At 40.3% G+C, this 19,911-nt stretch overlaps 2 protein-coding genes across 2 annotated transcripts in view; one reads left to right on the top strand and one right to left on the bottom strand.

Annotated features, from left to right (window-relative positions):
- Window positions 1-13,014, bottom strand: part of coq6 (coenzyme Q6 monooxygenase) — a 42,325-nt gene extending 29,311 nt beyond the window's left edge. The window contains exons 1-2 of the mRNA XM_061895321.1: window positions 12,613-13,014; window positions 12,415-12,549 (exon numbers count right to left, since the gene is read on the bottom strand). Of these exons, the coding sequence (XP_061751305.1) occupies window positions 12,415-12,549; window positions 12,613-12,814 (337 nt within the window). The 5' untranslated portion in view covers window positions 12,815-13,014. The remainder of the gene's footprint in view (window positions 1-12,414; window positions 12,550-12,612) is intronic.
- Window positions 12,992-19,145, top strand: fam161b (FAM161 centrosomal protein B). The gene is made up of 8 exons (XM_061895319.1): window positions 12,992-13,249; window positions 13,532-13,767; window positions 13,839-14,332; window positions 14,654-14,961; window positions 17,501-17,613; window positions 17,749-17,916; window positions 17,991-18,090; window positions 18,158-19,145. Exons 1-8 carry the CDS (start codon window positions 13,229-13,231, stop codon window positions 18,344-18,346), a joined length of 1,629 nt encoding a protein of 542 aa, XP_061751303.1. The 5' UTR covers window positions 12,992-13,228; the 3' UTR covers window positions 18,347-19,145.
- The last annotated feature ends 766 nt before the right edge of the window (window positions 19,146-19,911 follow it).

Genomic DNA, 19,911 nt, shown 5'->3' with positions numbered 1-19,911 from the left:
TGCTTCTCAAAGTGCAATTACAAGAAATTTAGGGGTTTCAACATCTACAGTCCATAATATCATCAAAAGGTTGAGAGAATCTGGAGAAATCACTCCACTTAAAAGGCATGGCCGGAAACCAACATTGAATAACCGTGACCTTCGATCCCTCAGACAGCACTGTATCGAAAACCGACATCAATCTCTAAAGGATATCACCACATGGGCTCAGAAACACTTCAGAAAACCCATCCATCCAGCCATCTTCTTCCGCTTATCAGAGGTCGGGTGGCGGGGGCAGCAGCCTAAGCAGGGAAACCCAGACTTCCCTCTCCCCAGCCACTTCGTCTAGCTCTTCTCGGTGGATCCAGAAGCGTTCCCAGGCCAGCCGGGAGACATAGTCTTCCCAACGTGTCCTGGGTCTTATCCGTTGCCTCCTACCGGTTGGACGTGCCCTAAACACCTCCCTAGGGAGGCGTTCGGGTGGCATCCTGACTAGATGCCCGATCCACCTCATCTGGCTCCACTCGATGAGGAGGAGCAGCGGCTTTACTTTGAGTTCCGCCCGGATGACAGAGCTTCTCACCCTATCTCTAAGGGAGTTCCCCGCCACACGGCGGAGGAAACTCATTTCGGCCGCATGTACCCGTGATCTTATCCTTTCGGTCATGACCCAAAGCTCATGACCATAGGTGAGGATGGGAACGTAGATCGACCGGTAAATTGAGAGTTTTGTCTTCCGGCTCAGCTCCTTCTTCACCACTGTTCAGAAAACCACTGTCACTAAATACAGTTTGTCGCGACATCTGTAAGTGCAAGTTAAAGCTCTACTATGCAAATCGAAAGCCATTTATCAACAACATCCAGAAACGCCGCCGGATTCTCTGGGCCCGAGATCGTCTAAGATGGTCTGATGCAAAGTAGAAAAGTGTTTTGTGGTCTGACGAGTCCACATTTCAAATTGTTTTTGGAAATATTCGACATTGTGTCATCCGGACCAAAGGGGAAGCGAACTATCCAGACTGTTATCGACGCAAAGTTCAAAAGCCAGCATCTTTGATGGTATGGGGGTGCATTAGTGCCCAAGGCATGGGTAACTAGCACATCTGTGAAGGCACCATTAATTCTGAAAGGTACATACAGGTTTTGGAACAACATATGCTGCCATCTAAGTGCCGTCTTTTTCATGGACGCCGCTGCTAATTTCAGCAAGACAATGCCAAGCCACATTCAGCACGTGTTACAACAGCGTGGCTTCGTAAAAAAAAAGTGCGGGTACTTTCCTGGCCCGCCTGCAGTCCAGACCTGTCTCGCATCGAAAATGTGTGGCACATTATGAAGAGTAAAATACGACAGCGGAGACCCCGGACTGTTGAACGACTGAAGCTCCAAATAAAACAAGAATGGGAAAGAATTTCACTTTCAAGCTTCAACAATTAATTTCCTCAGTTCCCAAACATTTATTGAGTGTTGTTAAAAGAAAAGTTGAATGGCTCTATCCCTTGTTGCGGTTGGGCCTGGCCGAGTGGTCCTGCCACCCCCACGGCTGCCACGGCGCCTCTCACAGCATCTTCCCTATCTTAATCGCTCCCACTGCCCTTGTCTTTTTTTTTTCTTTCTAGTCCTTCACTCTCACTTTCCTCATCCACAAATCGTTCATCCTCGCTCAAATTAATGGGGAAATTGTTGCTTTCTTGGTCCAAATCGCTCTCGCTGCTGGTGGCTATGATTGTAAACAATGTTCAGATGTGAGGAGCTCCACAACCCGTGACGTCACATGCATATCGTCTGCTACTTCCGGTACAGGCAAGGCTTTTTTATCAGAACCAAAAGGTGCGAACTTTATCGTCGATGTTCTCTACTAAATCCTTTCAGCAAAAATATGGCAATTTCGCGGAAATGATCAAGTATGACACATACAACGGAAATGCTATCCCCGTTTAAATAGGAAAATCGCATTTCAGTAGGCCTTTCATCTTCATTGGCCAAACTGCTTTGTGTTTTATATTGATATCAAAAAGTAAACTCAATATTTATTTATTTTATTACTTGTGTTTGTTTTTCATTTCACAAAGTTATTACATTTTGGCAATGTTTTATTGTGTATAGTTAATTCTGCTCAAACTTTTAATGGACTTGTCCCTATACAGCATGTACATGTACTTTCATTTAGTACATGGTAATGTACATAACTTATAAAAATACTTCCCTCTATCACAATGCAAAAAGAGATAAAGGCATCATGTAATGACAAAAAGCTGACATGTTGATACTATTAATTAACAAAAACACAAATGTTTGTCTTTTAATATATGGATAATGTTTATCTAAAGCCTTCTTATTAGACATTACAAATTACATGATGCCGTCATGTTCCCACCCCACCCCAACACTGTTTTACATAACATAATGAATGATTGTGATTATTATTTTGGCCATAATTGTGCAGCCCTACGTGTAAGATTACATCTCACACTATTTTATCTATATAGACAAAAAGTACAGTTACGTCTTATGGCCATCGGGTGCCCTTTTGCAAAATTCTTACATTTGTTTTATTGTTTGTCTCTTATATCCAATAAGGCGCCCATCTGCATACTTTTTACATGAATATTTATTTTTTATGTTATTTTGTTAGTGCCATATTAGTTAGTTTATAACGCTTGTGTTGCTTTCATATGAACATTACATTTCTACTTGAGATACATGAAACTCAGTTTCTATGATCTACAATGATGTTTGTTCTATAAAGGTAATCATTTTGAATGTGTTATTTTTTTTAACAAAACTTGGTTAAAAGATTTTAGTATAAGTACTTTTTTGTGTAAGATTTTGACATTTTGAGCGATAATAATTATAACAGTGATCATTTTGGTCACATTAACTGTGATAAGAAATTTTAATACCGTGAACCAATTATTAATGTTTACATTGATTTTTATGAGGCACTCTGCTTCACTATACGAACTTTTCGGTTTGCCAACCATGCTCAAGAACAAATTAAGTTCGTAAATCCAGGTTCCACTTCATCTTATATCTGTTATTGGAGAGTCAACTCACTTTTACTGGTATATGGCCTGTGTTACATTGTACAATAATACATACTTGCCAACCCTCCCGGTATTTCCGGGAGACTCCCAAAATTCAGAGCCTCTTCCGAAAACCTCCCGGGACAAATTTCCTCCCGAAAATTTCCCGAAATTTAGGCGGCGCTAGAGGCCACGCCCCCTCCAGCTCCATGCTGACCTGAGTGACGTGTCGACAGCCTGTTTTCACGTCCACTTTTACCACAATATAAACAGCAAGCCTGCTCAATGACGTTATAACAGTAGAATGATCGAGGGCGAGTTCTTGGTTTCTTATGTGGGTTTATTGTTAGGCAGTTTCATTAACGTCCTCCAAGGGCGGTAACAACACACAACAACAGCAGTCACGTTTTTGTCTCCCGTAAAGCAGTTCATCTACCGTAAACAGCAATGTTGTGACACTCTTTAACAGGACAATACTGCCATCTACTGTACATGCATATGTGACAATAACATCTACAGCTTTTAGAGAGTGCAGAAGAACGAGGAAGATACAGCCATAGCGACGCCGACGACGAGTAAGATGGGTTCTTATGTGGGTTTATTGTTAGGCAGTTTCATTAACGTCCTCCAAGCGCGGTAACAACACACAACAACAGCAGTCACGTTTTCGTCTACCGTAAAGCAGTTCGTCTGCCGTAAACAGCAATGTTGTGACACTCTTTAAGAGGACAATACTGCCATCTACTGTACATGCATATGTGACAATAACATCTACGGCTTATAGAGAGTGCAGAAGAACGAGGAAGATACAGCCATGGGGACGCCGACGACGAGTAAGATGAAGAAACAGCTTGGACCCGGATAGCCTCCGGGAAGAAGTAGTGGACTACCAATTGCTTGGCAGTGAAGATCTTCCTCAGGAAGCAAAGATTGACCGGTTTTGGGCCATGCTAGGAAGAGATGGAAGATTCCAGACTGTAGTGCATTTGATGAAAGCACTTTTGTGCGTGCCACACAGCAATGCATCATCAGAGAGGGTGTTCAGCATGGTTAGAAAAATAGTGACAGAGAATGGAACCAGGATGGACAATTCAACCCTTAACTCAACAATGAGTAGATGCGTGTTATGTGTGTGTGTATACGTGTACATAAATGAACACTGAAATTCAAGTATTTCTCTTATTTATATATATACTAGGGCTGCGAATCTTTGGGTGTCCCACGATTCGATTCAATATCGATTCTTGGGGTCACGATTCGATAATATATAGATTTTTTTCGATTCGATTCGATTCTCGATTCAAAAACGGTATTTTTCCGATTCAAAATGATTCCATATTCATTCAATACATAGGATTTCTTGCTGACATGCAAGATGAGTAGTAGATTTTTTCTTTTAAAAGCTTTTATAATTGTAAAGGACAATATTTCATCAACTGATTGCAATAATTTAATATTTTTTTAACTATTAAACGAACCAAAAATATGACTTATTTTATCGTTGTGAAAATATTGGACACAGTGTGTTGTCAAGCTTATGAGATGCGATGCAAGTGTAAGCCACCGTGACACTATTTTTTTTTTTAAATAAATGTCTAATAATAATGTCAATGAGGGATTTTTAATCACTGCTATGCTGAAATTATAATTAATATTGTTACTGTTGTTGATAATATTCATTTTTGTTTCATTACTTTTGGTTTGTTCTGTGTCGTGTTTGTCTCCTCTCAATTGCTCTGTTTATTGCAGTTCTGAGTGTTGCTGGGTCAGGTTTGCTTTTGGAATTGGATTGCATTGTTATGGTATTGCTGTGTAGTGGTTTGTTGGATTGATAAAAAAATAAATAAATAAATAAAATGTAAAAAAAAAATAAAAAAAATAGATTTTTTAAAAATGAAAATAGATTCTGAATCGTACAACGAATTCGATTCGATTCAAATCGATTTTTTCCCACACCCCTAATATATACTGTATAATAAAATAAATATATCCATCCATCCATTTTCTATCGCTCATTCCCTCTTGGGGTCGCGGGAGGCGCTGGCGCCTATCTCAGCTACAATCGGGCGGATAGAGATATATATATATATATATATATATATATATATATTTATATATATATATATATATATATATATATATATATATATATATATATATTTGTATAGCTAGAATTCACTGAAAGTCAAGTATTTCTTATATATATATATATATATATATATATATATATATATATATATATATATATATATATATACATATATATATATATATACGTGTTAGAATAATTATGTATATATAACTTTATGCTTAAGGGCCGTTGATATAAATTATTGTCAATTGTGCTGAAGTGGCATTTTCGTATCCAAAAGATTGCCAGTTGTTTTTGTAAGTGTTGTGTCCAGACTCGGCTTGCTGACTGCCAAGGCCGAATATTGGGTTCCCGGACCAGACAAAGCAGAGACTGGGCGATAGCACCAAGTGTCAACATATTTGCACTTTTGTATAATCATATATTGTGTCTAAGTGGAGTTGTCGAGTCTACCTCCTTCCCTAACGATATTGATGTAATAGGGACTTTCCTAAAAAAAAGAGGAGGCATGCGGGCTTAAAACAATCCCACCTTCTGAAATAGGTCATACACTGTCGCGCGTGTAGCCTCATACCCCCTCGTCGAGCAGGGAGGTAGCAGCATGGCAAAGGTTAGCTGAGGCAGGTCGTGCAAGCGGAGTGGTGCGAGTGACATTACAAGAGAGAGAAGGTGCAAAACTGATCACAAATGGAGGAAGAACAACCAATGTCCAAAAAAACAGCAGGGGGTCCATCATCTGGCGGTGGTTTGGCTCCAAGCGGGAATATCTTCAGCAGACAACAGCAATATGCAAAGTATGCAGCAGAAGTGTTGCTACAAAAGGTAGCAGCACTACTAATTTGTTTTTTTCATTTAAAAAGTCACCCGCGAGAGAATGAAGAGTATTTAATAAATACAGTTTGGGTAAATTCACTTAGTTGTGATTTCCCTCTCTGCATAAGTTTAAAATGAGCAAATATTAATTCAGTATGAAGAAGAATGTTTTAATGTAGACACATAGAATCATCATACTGATGTGATTAGCGGCCTGTGAAGCAGCGGAGTATAGTACCAGAAGGGTGTGATCAAAAGCAGAAACGCAGATGCCGAGCGGGGCTAACAACAAAGCAAAAGGCTAATCCCCACAGAACACCACTTCCTTCCATCTTGAAGCCGGATCTAAATGGAAGACACGAGCCTACTGGTCTGGGTAAGGAGTCAGTTAAGTTAGAACAAGTTTTTTCTGGTATGACTGTGTCAGAGTTGGACATGCGTTCTACTGAGGTGGCAAATTATGATGCGTTCACTTTATCACTGCACCAAGCAAACAATCAGAAAATTCCCGTCATATCAATTCCTAGTTACGGTCGTAATTATTTTAACATGATTAATATTATTACTATGGATATGAAACTCCTTAAAACAGCCCACTACCTATAATATAGGCTTTTTAAACATAAGATCATTGTCTCCCAAAATGTTGTTAGTTAATGAGGTCATTAGAGACAACAATCTCAACGTCATCGGTCTAAGCGAAACCTGGCTTAGACCAAACGACTTTTTTGCACTAAATGAGGCATCTCCTCCTAACTATACGAATGCGCATACTGCCCGTCCCCTTAAAGGGGGTGGGGGGGTCGCACTAATATACAATGAAAACTTTAACCTTAGTCCTAACATAAATAATAAATATAAATCGTTTGAGGTACTTACTATGAGGTCTGTCACACCGCTCCCTCTATACCTGGCTGTTATCTACCGCCCCCCAGGACCCTATTAGGACTTTATCAATGAATTCTCAGAGTTCGCTGCTGATCTAGTGACGCACGCCGATAATATAATTATAATGGAGGACTTTAATATCCATATGAATACCCCATCAGACCCACTGTGCGTGGCGCTCCAGACTATAATTGATAGCTGTGGTCTACACAAATAATAAATGAACCAACACATCGCAACGGTAATACGATAGACCTAGTGCTTGTCAGGGGTATCACCATTTCCAAAGTTATGATACTCCTTTATTAATCCTTTGGGGATTAATAAAGTATTTCTGATTCTGACTCTGATTATAATTAATGCAGCTCTCACCTAGTAGTAGACCAATGTGGCCATTGTCTGACAGGCTGGTCGACTTTCACATCCTCGAGATGGTGAAATAGACCCCACAAAACACTTCCTGCAGTAACTTTTTTTAAACCTCAGTGAGGATTGCAATTGAATTTTCATCTGAACGGATTTGTGTGAGTGTCTCGTCGGTCGGCATCCCAGCGATAGTGGAAATATTACATGAAGTGTTTGTTTTATTCAGTTTTTTTTTGTTAGTTTATATGTTTAGTACCTGGCAATACTGTGGATGCTAGTGTCACAATGAACCTGCATCCATCACTCGGCTTCTAAAACTTAGTGCCCATCCTCTGTGTGTTTGGGCTCAAAAATATAAGGTCCTGGATCATAATTTTTCCAAAAGTAATATTTGTTGGATCTCACAAAGTCTGCTTGATTAGCATTGTTGTTGATCGGGAAGGGATCTTTGGTTAATAGCGCAACGTTATACGATCACATGACTAGCTTACTCATTATGTGTCAAAATGGCTCGGGAATCTCTGTTACATTGATACTATTTTGTTCGTATCTATTTATTCGCAAACTTTAGAAGTCTTTCGGTGTCATAAATCAGACATATATGATAATGGCTTCAATCAAAATCAGAAATACTTTATGTAGAGGCAACTTGTTTTTCCACTCCACTGGTACTTTACTAAGTCAAAGGGAATTTTAAAGATAATAAAAAACGCTAGTAAGATGTGGCTAATGAGAGTCACCATTGTAGCCTTGAAAGCCTTCTAAAACATCTTTAAAACCCTCAATCAACTTTTCATACACACGCTGCAAGTATAGAGTATATAGATAATATATAGCAAAATACACATTCATAACAATATGTAATATGTACAATATTTTTGACATTTTAATAATTGCCGGAACTAATTCCCTGGCAAATGTATTTCTGTTTCCATAGCAGAGCGCCCCACAAGGGAATAAGCGGTAAAAAATGGATGGATGGATAGCAGAGCGCTTCAGACTTCTGACAACCAATGTGTGTTTCTACTTCTGGAAACAAAGGTGTGCGTGTTATAATTTTGACAGACTTCGTAATCATTGTAGACGACTATTTTTGAACAAATGCGAAGTGGCTGGAGATAGGGAAGTCTGGGCTTCCCTGCTTAGGCTGCTGCCCCCGCGACCCGACCTCGGATAAGCGGAAGATGATGGATGGATGGATGGATGGATGAACATTATATTTTCTTAATCTGAATATATGGAGGTTGAACTACTGCTTGTAGAAGCGAGCATGAAGGAAGCGTAAAACATTGGAGCAGACGGAAGCCGAGAGAGTGAAGTGAAAGTGACTCGGAGCTGCAAAATGTGAAATTTGCAACCATGGTATTTACATATAAATGGAATGCTTACCCAAATTAAAACTGGAAAAAACGTCCCCGGCTGGCTGGACCAAACAGACAACTAACTGTTCATCGAGTGAGCCACACTTTAAAGGGGAACATTATCACCAGACCTACGTAAGCGTCAATATATACCTTGATGTTGCAGAAAAAAGACCATATATTTTTTTAACCGATTTCCGAACTCTAAATGGGTAAATTTTGGCGAATTAAACGCCTTTCAATTTATCGCTCTTGGAGCGATGACGTCAGAACGTGACGTCACCTAGGTAGTCAACGCCATTTTTTCCACCACATTACACGCAGCAAGTCAAATCAGCTCTGTTATTTTCCGTTTTTTCAACTGTTTTCCGGTACCTTGGAGACATCATGCCTCGTCGGTGTGTTGTCGGAGGGTGTAACAACACGATCAGGGACGGATTCAAGTTGATTTACGTAGAATGTGCATCGATTAGCACGGCATGCTAATCGATGCTAACATGCTATTTAGGCTAGCTGTATGTACATATTGCATCATTATGTCTCATTTGTAGTTATATTTACATCCAGCCTTTCCCTCCATCCACATTTAATGCCAAACAAACACTTGGCAATCGACGGATTGAAGTTGCTCCATTGTCAAGAGATGCGAAAGTCCCTCGTTTGGTTTTTACCGGCGATGCTATGACAGAGATGGCACAGAGATGACAAGAATGTGTGGATATCCTGCGACACTCAAAGCAGATGCATTGCCAACGATAAAGTCAACGAAATCACAAAGGTGCGTGTTGTTGATGTTATTGACTTATGTGCTAATCAGACATATTTGGTCGCGGCATGACTGCCAGCTAATCGATGCTAACATGCTATTTAGGCTAGCTCTGTACATTTGTAGTTGTATTTGTATCCAGCGTTTTCTTCCACCCACATTTAATGCCAAACAAACACTTACCAATCCACGGATTTAAGTTGATCTAGTTGGTTGGTCCGCACATTTTACCGGCGATGCTAACGCAGACATGCATGGCCGAATAGCGTCAATAGCTATTCGCTCAATAGCTTCAGTTTCTTCTTCAATTTCGTTTTCGCTATCTGCTTCCATACTCCAACCATCTGTTTCAATACATGCGTAATCTGTTGAATCGCTTAAGCCGCTGAAATCCGAGTCTGAATCCGAGCTAATGTCGCTATATCTTGCTGTGCTATCCACCATTTGTTTGTATTGGAATCGCTAAGTGACGTCACAGGGAAATGGACAGTGGCTTCGCAGATAGCGAAAATTGAGCACTTTAAAGCTTATTTTAGGCATATTCCGGGACGGGTAAAATTTTGAAAAAAACTTCGAAAAATAAAATAAGACACTGACAACTGATTTTTATTGGTTTTACCCTTCTGAAATTGTGATAATGTTCCCCTATAATAACTGTTCATGATACATGCAGCACGTCATGCGTGTATTATGACATGTCTGGCTAGATGTGTACAAACTAAACATTAAATAACAATTTAGAGATGCTGTAATATGATTGTTCATGTTTTTCAGTAAGTACAGATTGGTGTCCTGTCACAGTCTTGATGCATTACAAACAGAAGCGCATTTCCTGCTGACGTAGAAGCTTGCTTATCGGTTAGAGTAGTTGGCTTTTTCGGTTATTGTAGCGCGCCGATGTGTTACTATGCTAGAAAAAGAGTTCCTCCGTGTTCACTCTTGCAATAACAATGTCGCTAAAGTTTGGCTATTATACAGGTTACGGAACATAAATGAAATATTTTTTACGGTTTTTGAATGCATTTTAAAAGGATTTGGAGGTAGAATTGATTGCTCACATTAGCTGCATTGATAGCCACCAAGAACAAGCCGATTTTACATCATTTTAATTTTCCTGAGGGAACTCTTCTGTAATGCGGACGTTGTACCGATCCGTTGTGGTGAAGAAGGAGCTGAGCCGGGAGGCAAAGCTCTCAATTTACCGGTCGATCTACGTTCCCATCCTCACCTATGGTCATGAGATTTGGGTCATGACCGAAAGGATAAGATCACGGGTACAAGCGGCCGAAATGAGTTTCCCCCGCCGTGTGGCGGGGCTCTCCCTTAGAGATAGGGTGAGAAGCTCTGCCATCCGGGAGGAACTCAAAGTAAAGCCGCTGCTCCTTCACATCGAGAGGAGCCAGATGAGGTGGTTCGGGCATCTGGTCAGGATGCCACCCGAACGCCTCCCTAGGGAGGTGTTTAGGGCACGTCCAACCGGTAGGAGGCCACGGGGAACACCCAGGACACGTTGGGAAGACTATGTCTCCATGCTGGCCTGGGAACGCCTCGGGATCCCCGGGGAAGAGCTAGACGAAGTGGCTGGGGAGAGGGAAGTCTGGGTTTCCCTGCTTGGGCTGTTGCCCCCGCGACCCGACCTCGGATAAGCGGAAGAAGATGGAACTCTTCTGAAGGAATCAATAAAGTACTATATCTATCTATCTATCTCTTGGTATAGTTAGGTTGGTAGAGTGGCCGTGCCAGCAACTTGAGGGTTCCAGGTTCGATCCCCGCTTCAGCCACCCTAGTCTCTGCCGTTGTGTCCTTGGGCAAGACACTTTACCCACCTGCTCCCAGTGCCACCCACACTGGTTTAAAGACCTACTGAAATTAGATTTTCTTCTTTAAACGGGGATAGCAGGTCCATTCTATGTGTCATACTTGATCATTTTGCAATATTGCCATATTTTTGGATTTTTAAAGGATTTAGTAGAGAACATCCACGATAAAGTTCGCAACTTTTGGTGCTAAGAGAAATGCCCTGCCTCTACCGGAAGTCGCAGACGACATCACTTGTTTGATGGCTCCTCAGATAGTCACATTTTTTTAAAGGGAGCCGCCAACAAAAAGTGCTATTCGGACCGATAAAACGACAGTTTCCCCATTAATTCGTGCGAGGATGAAGGATTCGTGTTTGAGGATATTGATAGCGACGGACTAGAATAAAAAAAAAGTTTAAAAAAACGTGATTGCATTGGGACGGATTCGGATGTTTTTAGACACATTTACTAGGTTAATTCTGGGAAATCCCTTATCTTTCTATTGTGTTGCTAGTGTTTTAGTGAGTTTTATATTACCTGATAGTCGGAAAGGGTGTCTCCACGGGTGTGTTGACGTGTCTCAGGGGAGTCGACGGCAGCTATGGACAGCACAAGCTCAGCTTTTCTCCGGTAAGAACTGACTTTTTACCCACAATTTTCCCACCGAAACCTGCTGGTTGACATGTGGTCGGGATCCATGTTCTCTTGACCGCGCTCTGATCCATAGGAAAGTTTCACCTCCAGGAATTTTAAACAAGGAATCACCATGTGTTTGTGTGGCTAAAGGCTAAAGCTTCCCAACTCCATCTTTCTACTGTGACTTCTCCAATATTAATTGAACAAATTGCAAACGATTCAGCAACACAGATGTCCAAAAAACTGTATAATTATGCCATTAAAGCAGACGACATTTAGCTTTGTGTGTGCGCAGCGCTCATACTTCGTAAAAACCCGTGACGTCTTGCGTACAAGTCATCATTACACGACGTTTCGAAGACGAAACTCCCGGGAAATTTAAAATTGTAATTTAGTAAACTAAAAAGGCCGTATTGGCATGTGTTGCAATGTTAATATTTCATCATTGATATATAAACTATCAGACTGCGTGGTGGGTAGTAGTGGGTTTCAGTAGGCCTTTAAATGTAACTTAGATATTGGGTTTCACTATGTAAAAGCACTTTGAATCACAAGGGAAAAGCGCTCAATATATATAAATTACTTCTCACTTCAGAATGCAAAAACCCCCCAACTTTTGTCTTCCTGTGTCTCATAAGGATTGTGAACGATAGGCAAAAAAAAAAGTTTTTAAAAATTGTACTACCATTGAGGAGTGTAGCAGAGCCTGGACTTATGGAGCTGACTCTGGTGCTGTAGCTGTCAGGAACTTTATCCATCACTTTCTTGTTGCCTGCTTCAAGAAGAAGGACCTTCTTACCCATCAAGTTGGGATCCATACCTGCCAGGGAAAAGGTAAATTACACATTTCGGTTTATTTTATATTGACAATGCGGTGACTTACCTACTGAGCATGCCATTGCAGAGCCAACCATCCCTCCTCCTGATATTATAATATCATAAACCTCATTTTTACCACTATCGTTGGCATGTGTTGCACACACTCGCCCTCGGCTGATTATTTTTACAGCAATTCGGTGCTTTTCGGCAAATAAACACCGTCCAACCCCGTTCAGGGCGATACGTGCCCTTGTAATGTTTAACATAATTCGGTCTTTAAATTAAACGAGTCTCGTCTTAAAATATGATAGACATGCCCCTTTTTGAAGCTTAATCACTTGCTTATAATTTACCGACTGTTTTCTCCTTGACCCTGTCTAGAGACAGTAGTCCTGTCGCTTAGGCGTTTCAGCCATGTTGTGTTGACAACTTCAGCAGCGGCGGATTCTCTTCCGGCATTGCAGCCAATCAGAATGCTCGGGTGTCGCAGCTCGCGCTTCCGCCTTTGACCACCAAGAGTGCTCATGCGATCTAAACAGTCGACTTACGTCGTCATTTTTGGCATTTTTGAAAAAACTTTCTGAACTTTTGCTCCTCGAATGAACTCCCCAAATGTATTGTACTTTATTGAGAAAGATTTAAGAATTAGGACGACGCCTGGACGCTGAGAACCAACTTAGATGCAATTCAACTTCCATCAGGTCAGCACCTGTTGTTGCTTATTGATATCTGTTAGCTGCTCATAATAAGATGATGGTTTGCAAATACTTGCAGATAAACTGAAATGATCGCTGTAGTCACATTAAGTTAATGTCCATTATATACGTAGCTAAGTGGACCGTGGACTGATGTTTGGTTTCCATGGTAACATCATACCCAGACTGGGGGTGTGGTTGTCTGAAGTTTGTTGTAATATATGAATGGATAGAAAGGTCGCTAAGAGATAGAATTAATGACTGATATACTGTCTCCATGCATTTCAGACAATTCAATTTACAAATATGTCAGTGCCAGAGGTCTTGCTTGCCAATGGGTTGGAATCAGTAGGAATCGTCAATCAGGGACTGCAATACCTGAGGGAAGCCGTCCAACAGCAGTTGCAGGAGACAGAAATGAGACACAAAGATGAGCTGGAGAGGAGGATTCATAGCAACACTCTTCTTTCAGCAGATGTGGACCGACTGACCAGGGGTACTAATGAAGTAACTTGTCAAACAAAGTACGTCTTCTTAATGTTCTTGTTTTTTGAAGTACAGTTGTTATTTAGCAAATATTTTTGTCTCTACTTAGACCTGGAGAACTAAGGCGATTTGCCTCTACACATGAACTGACATCTGCTAATAGAACATCAAAAAATTATAGGCTGTTAGAGGTACCTGCTCCAGCTTTGGGATATTCATCAGACCGGAAGCATCCCCCTCAACTGCTTCCCTACCAGACAAAGCAGTGTGAACGTGCTGCTTCATTCAAAACAACGCAGCAGAGGAAAGAAGAAGCGGAGGAGGCTGAGTGCAAGAAGAAGTTCAGTGCACTTCCAATCCCCAGTCAAGTCAGACATCCCCTCTACCAGGAGATGATGGAACAGAGGAACAAAGAGAGGAAGCAAAGACTTGAGCAAAGGAAAACCTTTCTGCTCTCTTTGCAAAAACCTTTTAGCTTCCAGGATAGAGAAGAGAAGAAACAGGACAAGTTGGCTGCAACGGTGACCCAAGTCTCCCAGGAGGCAAAAAAGACAACTTTAGACAAAATTCAACAGTCCGCCTCCAAACTACTCAAAGAGAAAGGTGTGACAGCTTTCTATCTGAATACTTAATTAGAATGGTGATTTATTTTTTTATCGGTGTGTATAGAAAGGTGGTATATGTGTAAATATAACCATAATGTGTAAAACATGGATTAAAAGTAGGACCAAACCTTCTAAAGCCCATTCCAACATCCGCTTCATCATGGTGTGGTATGCTTAGGAGCGTTTAACCTTTGTTTTATGTTTTGTATTTTATTTAATTTGTGTTTAAAAAAAGTAAACAGTGTCTGCAGAGATAGCTGTATGTTTACATTGTATAGTACAAAATGCCAACATTTTCTACTTGCCCTTTTTTTTGCAGATCAGGACCGTTGCAGGAAAGTCCAAGAAAGTACCAGTGAACGAGAGAAGCCTCCAGCCTTCGAGAGACCCAAATCTCGCATAGCAGAGCGGACCAGAAGAGAAAAGCTTGGTTTCCTGGACGAGAAGCCGAGCTTCCAGCCAAAGATCAACCATCAGGTGCCAGATTTCAGTCGTCTGCACAAAGCTCTGCAGACAGAGAGGATGAGAAAATCACCAGTTAAAGATGTGATCAGATGTCAGCCCTTTTACCTGAGGACATCTGCCCTTCCTGTCCGGCAGAAGAAACAGAGCCCTGAAAAGTCACAGGTAAACTTCAGTCTTGTTGCTGAACTCACTTCCCATTCAAATCTGCATATACAGCAATAATGGGGAATAGCTTCACCTTTCGAGCTTCAAGAAACTGGTTTGCCCTCTTGGAGTGCTGCAGGCATCACTTTCAGAATGAGTGTGCATTTTCGTATACAATATATCAGTTTGAAACATCAATATTGTCTTAAAATGACATGCACATCATAATATGTTTTTTTCTCAGCTTTTTTGGAGCTTTTGTAGAAAGATAAAATAGAACTAGGTAATGTTGGTACATGGGCTTGGCTGCTCAGGGAAATATATTTTTACACTTTCTAACCATTATTGTTAGTAACCACCACAGCTAACCACAACCTATGTTGTTTTGTAGCCACAAGCATGTCACCAAGCCATCTTTGTGGCAAGTGAGTTTTTGTCAAGTCAATGCACATATTGTGCACCCCCTTCTTACATTATAATTCAGTTTTCTCACCTCTATTTTTAGTGTTTTTAAATAAAGCTCTTTCCATGAGAATGTCCCTGTACAGTATTGTGTTTGTTAAACATGTTGTTTCATAATTAATGGATATGATCAGTGTGAGCTCATGAAGAAGTTAGATTCTGACAATCCAGAAGACTTTACTTTATTTAGAAAGGTGCAAAAGCATGATAAAAACAAATGACAAACAGAAGAAATCATTAAAACTCATGGAGAAGTCTTTTAAGCGCAAACATTATGACTAAAGTGATAAAGTGGTCCATTTTATTGACAAATTATTTATGAAATATATATATTTTTCTGCGATAAGGTAGTGACTTGTCCAGGGTGTACCCCGCCTTCCGTCTGATTGTAGCTGAGATAGGCACCAGCGCCCCCCCGCGAACCCAAAGGGAATAAGCGGTAGAAATGGATGGATGGATGGATGGATATATATATATATTTTTATTATTTATTATTAATTTAGTTAGAATGTATTTATTTTAGCAGTACATAATTGTATTTACATGTATTTTTTTTTTAGCAGCGTTTGAGTCCATTATGATGTGGCACAGTTGGAAGATTGGTCGTGCCAGCAACCTGAGGGTTCCTGGTTCGATCCCCACCTTCTACCAACCTAGTCTTGTCCGTTGTGTCTTCGAGCAATACACTTCACCCTGGCTCCTGATGTGTTGTGGTTAGGGCCTTGCATGGCAGCTCCCACCATCAGTGTGTGAATGTGTGTGTGAATGGGTGAATGTGGAAATAGTGTCAAAGCACTTTGAGTACCTTGAAGGTAGAAAAGCGCTATACAAGTATAGCCCATTTGGGGCGGCATGCCGTAGTGGGTAGAGCGGCCGTGCCAGAAACCTGAGGGTTGCAGGTTCGCTCCCCGCCTATTGACATCCAAATCGCTGCCGTTGTGTCCTTGGGCAGGACACTTCACCCTTGCCCCCGGTGCCGCTGACACTGGTGAATGAATGATGAATGAATGATGGGTGGTGGTTGAAGGGGCCGTAGGCGCAAACTGGCAGCCATGCTTCCGTCAGTCTACCCCAGGGCAGCTGTGGCTACAGATGTAGCTTACCACCACCAGGTGTGAATGAATGATGGGTTCCCACTTCTCTGTGAGCGCTTTGAGTATCTAATAATAGAAAAGCACGATATAAATCTAATCCATTATTATTATTATTATTATTTATTTATTTATTTTGCTGAATATTTGATGAGTAATTGTTTTTGTAATCAGGATATTTATAATATATCTATAATCTTTGTGATTAACACATGCTTTCATATAATTTAACAAGGCATATCCTGTTAAACAGTAAGTAGGTTCGATAAAATTATTGAATATGGTTAAAATCAAGAATATGGGTTTAGTTTCCTCTGGTGGAAAAGTTGGGCATTATGTCAAAAAGGTTAAAAACTCCTGATTTAAAACACTAAGATTGGCCTCTAGCTTTAAACTGCTAAAATGGTGCATGTAATGCAGCGGTTTCCAAACCTTTTCTAGCGAGGGTCATATACAGAAAAAATTCAAGGATTCTGTGGCCACTTTTTTCTGTGATAAATATAATAAAACCAGTTAGTCAATCAATATATGCTAAACCATCTGAACAAATGTCCACGTCTTAGCTTTGCGTTACGAGTAACAAAGCAAATGAGTGTATATTATTTAGTCTAACCTCCTCCAGACATCTCCTTTCTTCGAATTCAAGGTTTAATTACTTATAGCACAATTTAAAAACAGCCACCACCGGCCCAAATTGATGCACAAATTGTGGGACCAGACAATTTCTGCTTCTTTCACTCCGTTTGGACGGTTAATCACTTCAGCAAAATGTGTGCTAGTGAAGTTTTTTAACATAATACAAATAAAATTAATGGATTCATCAATATTATTCTTAACTAATATTACTTTGTCAATTAAAACCTTGTTTTTTTGTGTAATGTTCTAATCGGGCCAATAAAAAAAAAAAGGCTGTGGGTTGCAAATGGCCCCAGGGTCGCACTTTGAACACCCCTCATATAATGTATATGTCTACCTTATAAACAATACACATTTATTTTTGGTAGGTTTCTGGTCATCTCAATCGAAGTAAGTCATGTGGGGTGCTGACGTCCTTGTCTGCCGACACGCTTCCAACTTACATCACGGATGCAACAAGGAAACGCTGCTTGGCCCTCAGGTAAAGTAATGAACTAGATATGTAGTCTACATACTTAAACTAGTTTGTCCGCCTGTCATACAGACCATAATTTACAACACTTTTCTTTAGGATCAATTGAGTTTCTACCTAAAATAATGTATGCCACCTTTCCAGGATGTCCATGGAAATGAGGGATTGGAAGAACCAGGCAAGTGAAGACTGGTTGAAGAAGTACAGGACTAAGTCTGAGGCCATGAGGAAGACAGTTTCCCATCATTCCAAGTTACTGGACCCTCACAAAAGCTTGAGAGAAGTCTTTGAGGAAAGACTAAAGCACCATCGGTAAAATAAAGACCATTAATCCTCCTGTGTTGCAACACTGGAGTGCAGAACAACTTTTTGTCTCTCATGCACAGGGAAGCGGATCAGGAAAGGACAAGCAATTATATGAGGGATCTACGAGACATAAATGCTCGTGTTAGAGAGCGTCCCCTGTTGTTTGAACAGGTGAAACAGGTAAGCAACATGTCAGCCCCATCACCTCCTATTTGCCACAGAGACATATTTTTGATTTTTTTGTCAGAGAAATGCAAAAGCTCAAGCAGAGCAGACATACAAGAACGAACTGAAGAAAGCTGGCGTAAAAGAGCAGTTTGTGGAAGAAAAGGGAGGAATGGTGAAGGGAACATCTATCTCATCTACATTGGAGGATGACACCACCCCAGATGTCAACAGAAATGACAATGCTATCCAAGAAAGTGATGCAGAGTGAGAATTTAATCAGTTGTTTTTTCCCTACACAATGTAATCCCAATGTGTCCGGTAATATCATAAATAGCATGCTCACTCGAGAGCCAAGGACTCCTTGTGGTTTGCTCATGTGACATTACATGATTTTTTTTCCTGGGCCTGCCCTGCATAAGAAAAAATATGGTAGACAAGTAAAAATTTGATATAATTACAATACAGCCATTTTCTAACCAAACATGCCTGATTTAGGTAGGAAAATGTAGACAACGGTGGAGAAAATATAAGATGTGGAGCAGAACAACATGGGGGAAGGATTGTCATGATCAGATGGTACAATGTTTTTGTGGCCTCTCAGCTAGAAAACAACACTGTATTCAAATATGACTCATGTCTAGCGAACCACTTCAACAATGTGATACGCCAACAATTGTAACTATGAATTAAGAAATCTCAAAACATCTGAACCAGACAATTGCAACTGGAAAACATAGAAAAGTGTATGTATCTGTGTAAAAAAACATTTGTAAGTCATATTTTAGAAATTTATAGATGAAATAGATTATTCTGAAAACAATAACATGATTTGTAGAATTGTGAACTGATTACCAAAATAAACATTTTAAAAACTGAATGGAAACACTATTTTAGCTCACTCTTTCTGTAACAGAGGGGGTCCAAAGTGTGGCCCTGGGCCATTTTGGGGCTATTTGCGGCCAATGGGATTTCACACAAATAAATTTATACCAAAAAAATCCCAGCAGAAATGAAAAATATCTCAAAAAGTCACTGAAAGCAAAAAAATATTGATACTAATAATAATTTTGTCCTGATATATACTGTTAATATAACATATTTTTAAGCCTTTTTACAAAGTTTTAAAAATAAAGAAATATCAAAGTGTCTCTGGTCAATCATTAATGTTTTTTATTTTGAATGCTGCTCTCAGTGGAAATAGTTTAGACGCGCCTGGTTTAGCCATTCTCCTGTTCAGAATCTTCCACACATAAACATAATCCAACCTTTCTTATGAAGCATTTACTTTTAAGTTAAAATGCACTCATGCATTTTTAACAAGTACTACAAGGACACACAGGCCTATCTTACATTGCTGGGTTAAAGTTCCGAGTCACCAGAGCCGCACTGCCACCTAAATAAATCCTTGCACAGTCACACAGACCAGCTCAGTGGTTTTTGCAGCGGGCCCACAGACCCACATCAATTACTGTACGCTTGTACACTGGCCTCTACTAGAAGGCTCTGCTTATACAGCTGACAGCTTGGAATTTCAGATCTTTTTCTGTAAGAACCACATGAGAATGTCTCAATATGTATTCAATCATAATCAAAAGCACATCACGCAGACATTGAGTGGTTACTCTTTTTAGGCGAGTGTGTCATTGCTGAAAGCAACTGAAGTTTGCGTGTCTATAGGATCTCAGTGGTATTGAAAATCTGCCTGAGAATTGCAGTATTTTGTGTGCGAAAATAGTTGAATCTCAAAACGTGCACCATGGCACACCATCTGTGCCTTACAGTCAGGAGATTAAGGGTTTGTATCTACCTTGGGGCATCTTTTTGCAGAGTTTG

The sequence above is a fragment of the Nerophis ophidion genome, linkage group LG03 (genome assembly GCF_033978795.1).
Source record: "Nerophis ophidion isolate RoL-2023_Sa linkage group LG03, RoL_Noph_v1.0, whole genome shotgun sequence".
Classification (NCBI taxonomy): Eukaryota; Metazoa; Chordata; class Actinopteri; order Syngnathiformes; family Syngnathidae; genus Nerophis; species Nerophis ophidion.
Note: the sequence above shows the minus strand (reverse complement) of the source record. Positions and strands in the feature narration are given on the sequence as shown.

What these genes read in the sequence shown, in the direction of transcription:
- fam161b (XM_061895319.1), top strand. Translation starts at nt 13,229, where the DNA reads ATGCAATTCAACTTCCATCAG. An exon ending in GAAGTAACTTGTCAAACAAA is followed by an intron (nt 13,768 to 13,838) that starts GTACGTCTTCTT and finishes GTCTCTACTTAG; the next exon opens with ACCTGGAGAACTAAGGCGAT. An exon ending in GAAAGACTAAAGCACCATCG is followed by an intron (nt 17,917 to 17,990) that starts GTAAAATAAAGA and finishes TCTCATGCACAG; the next exon opens with GGAAGCGGATCAGGAAAGGA.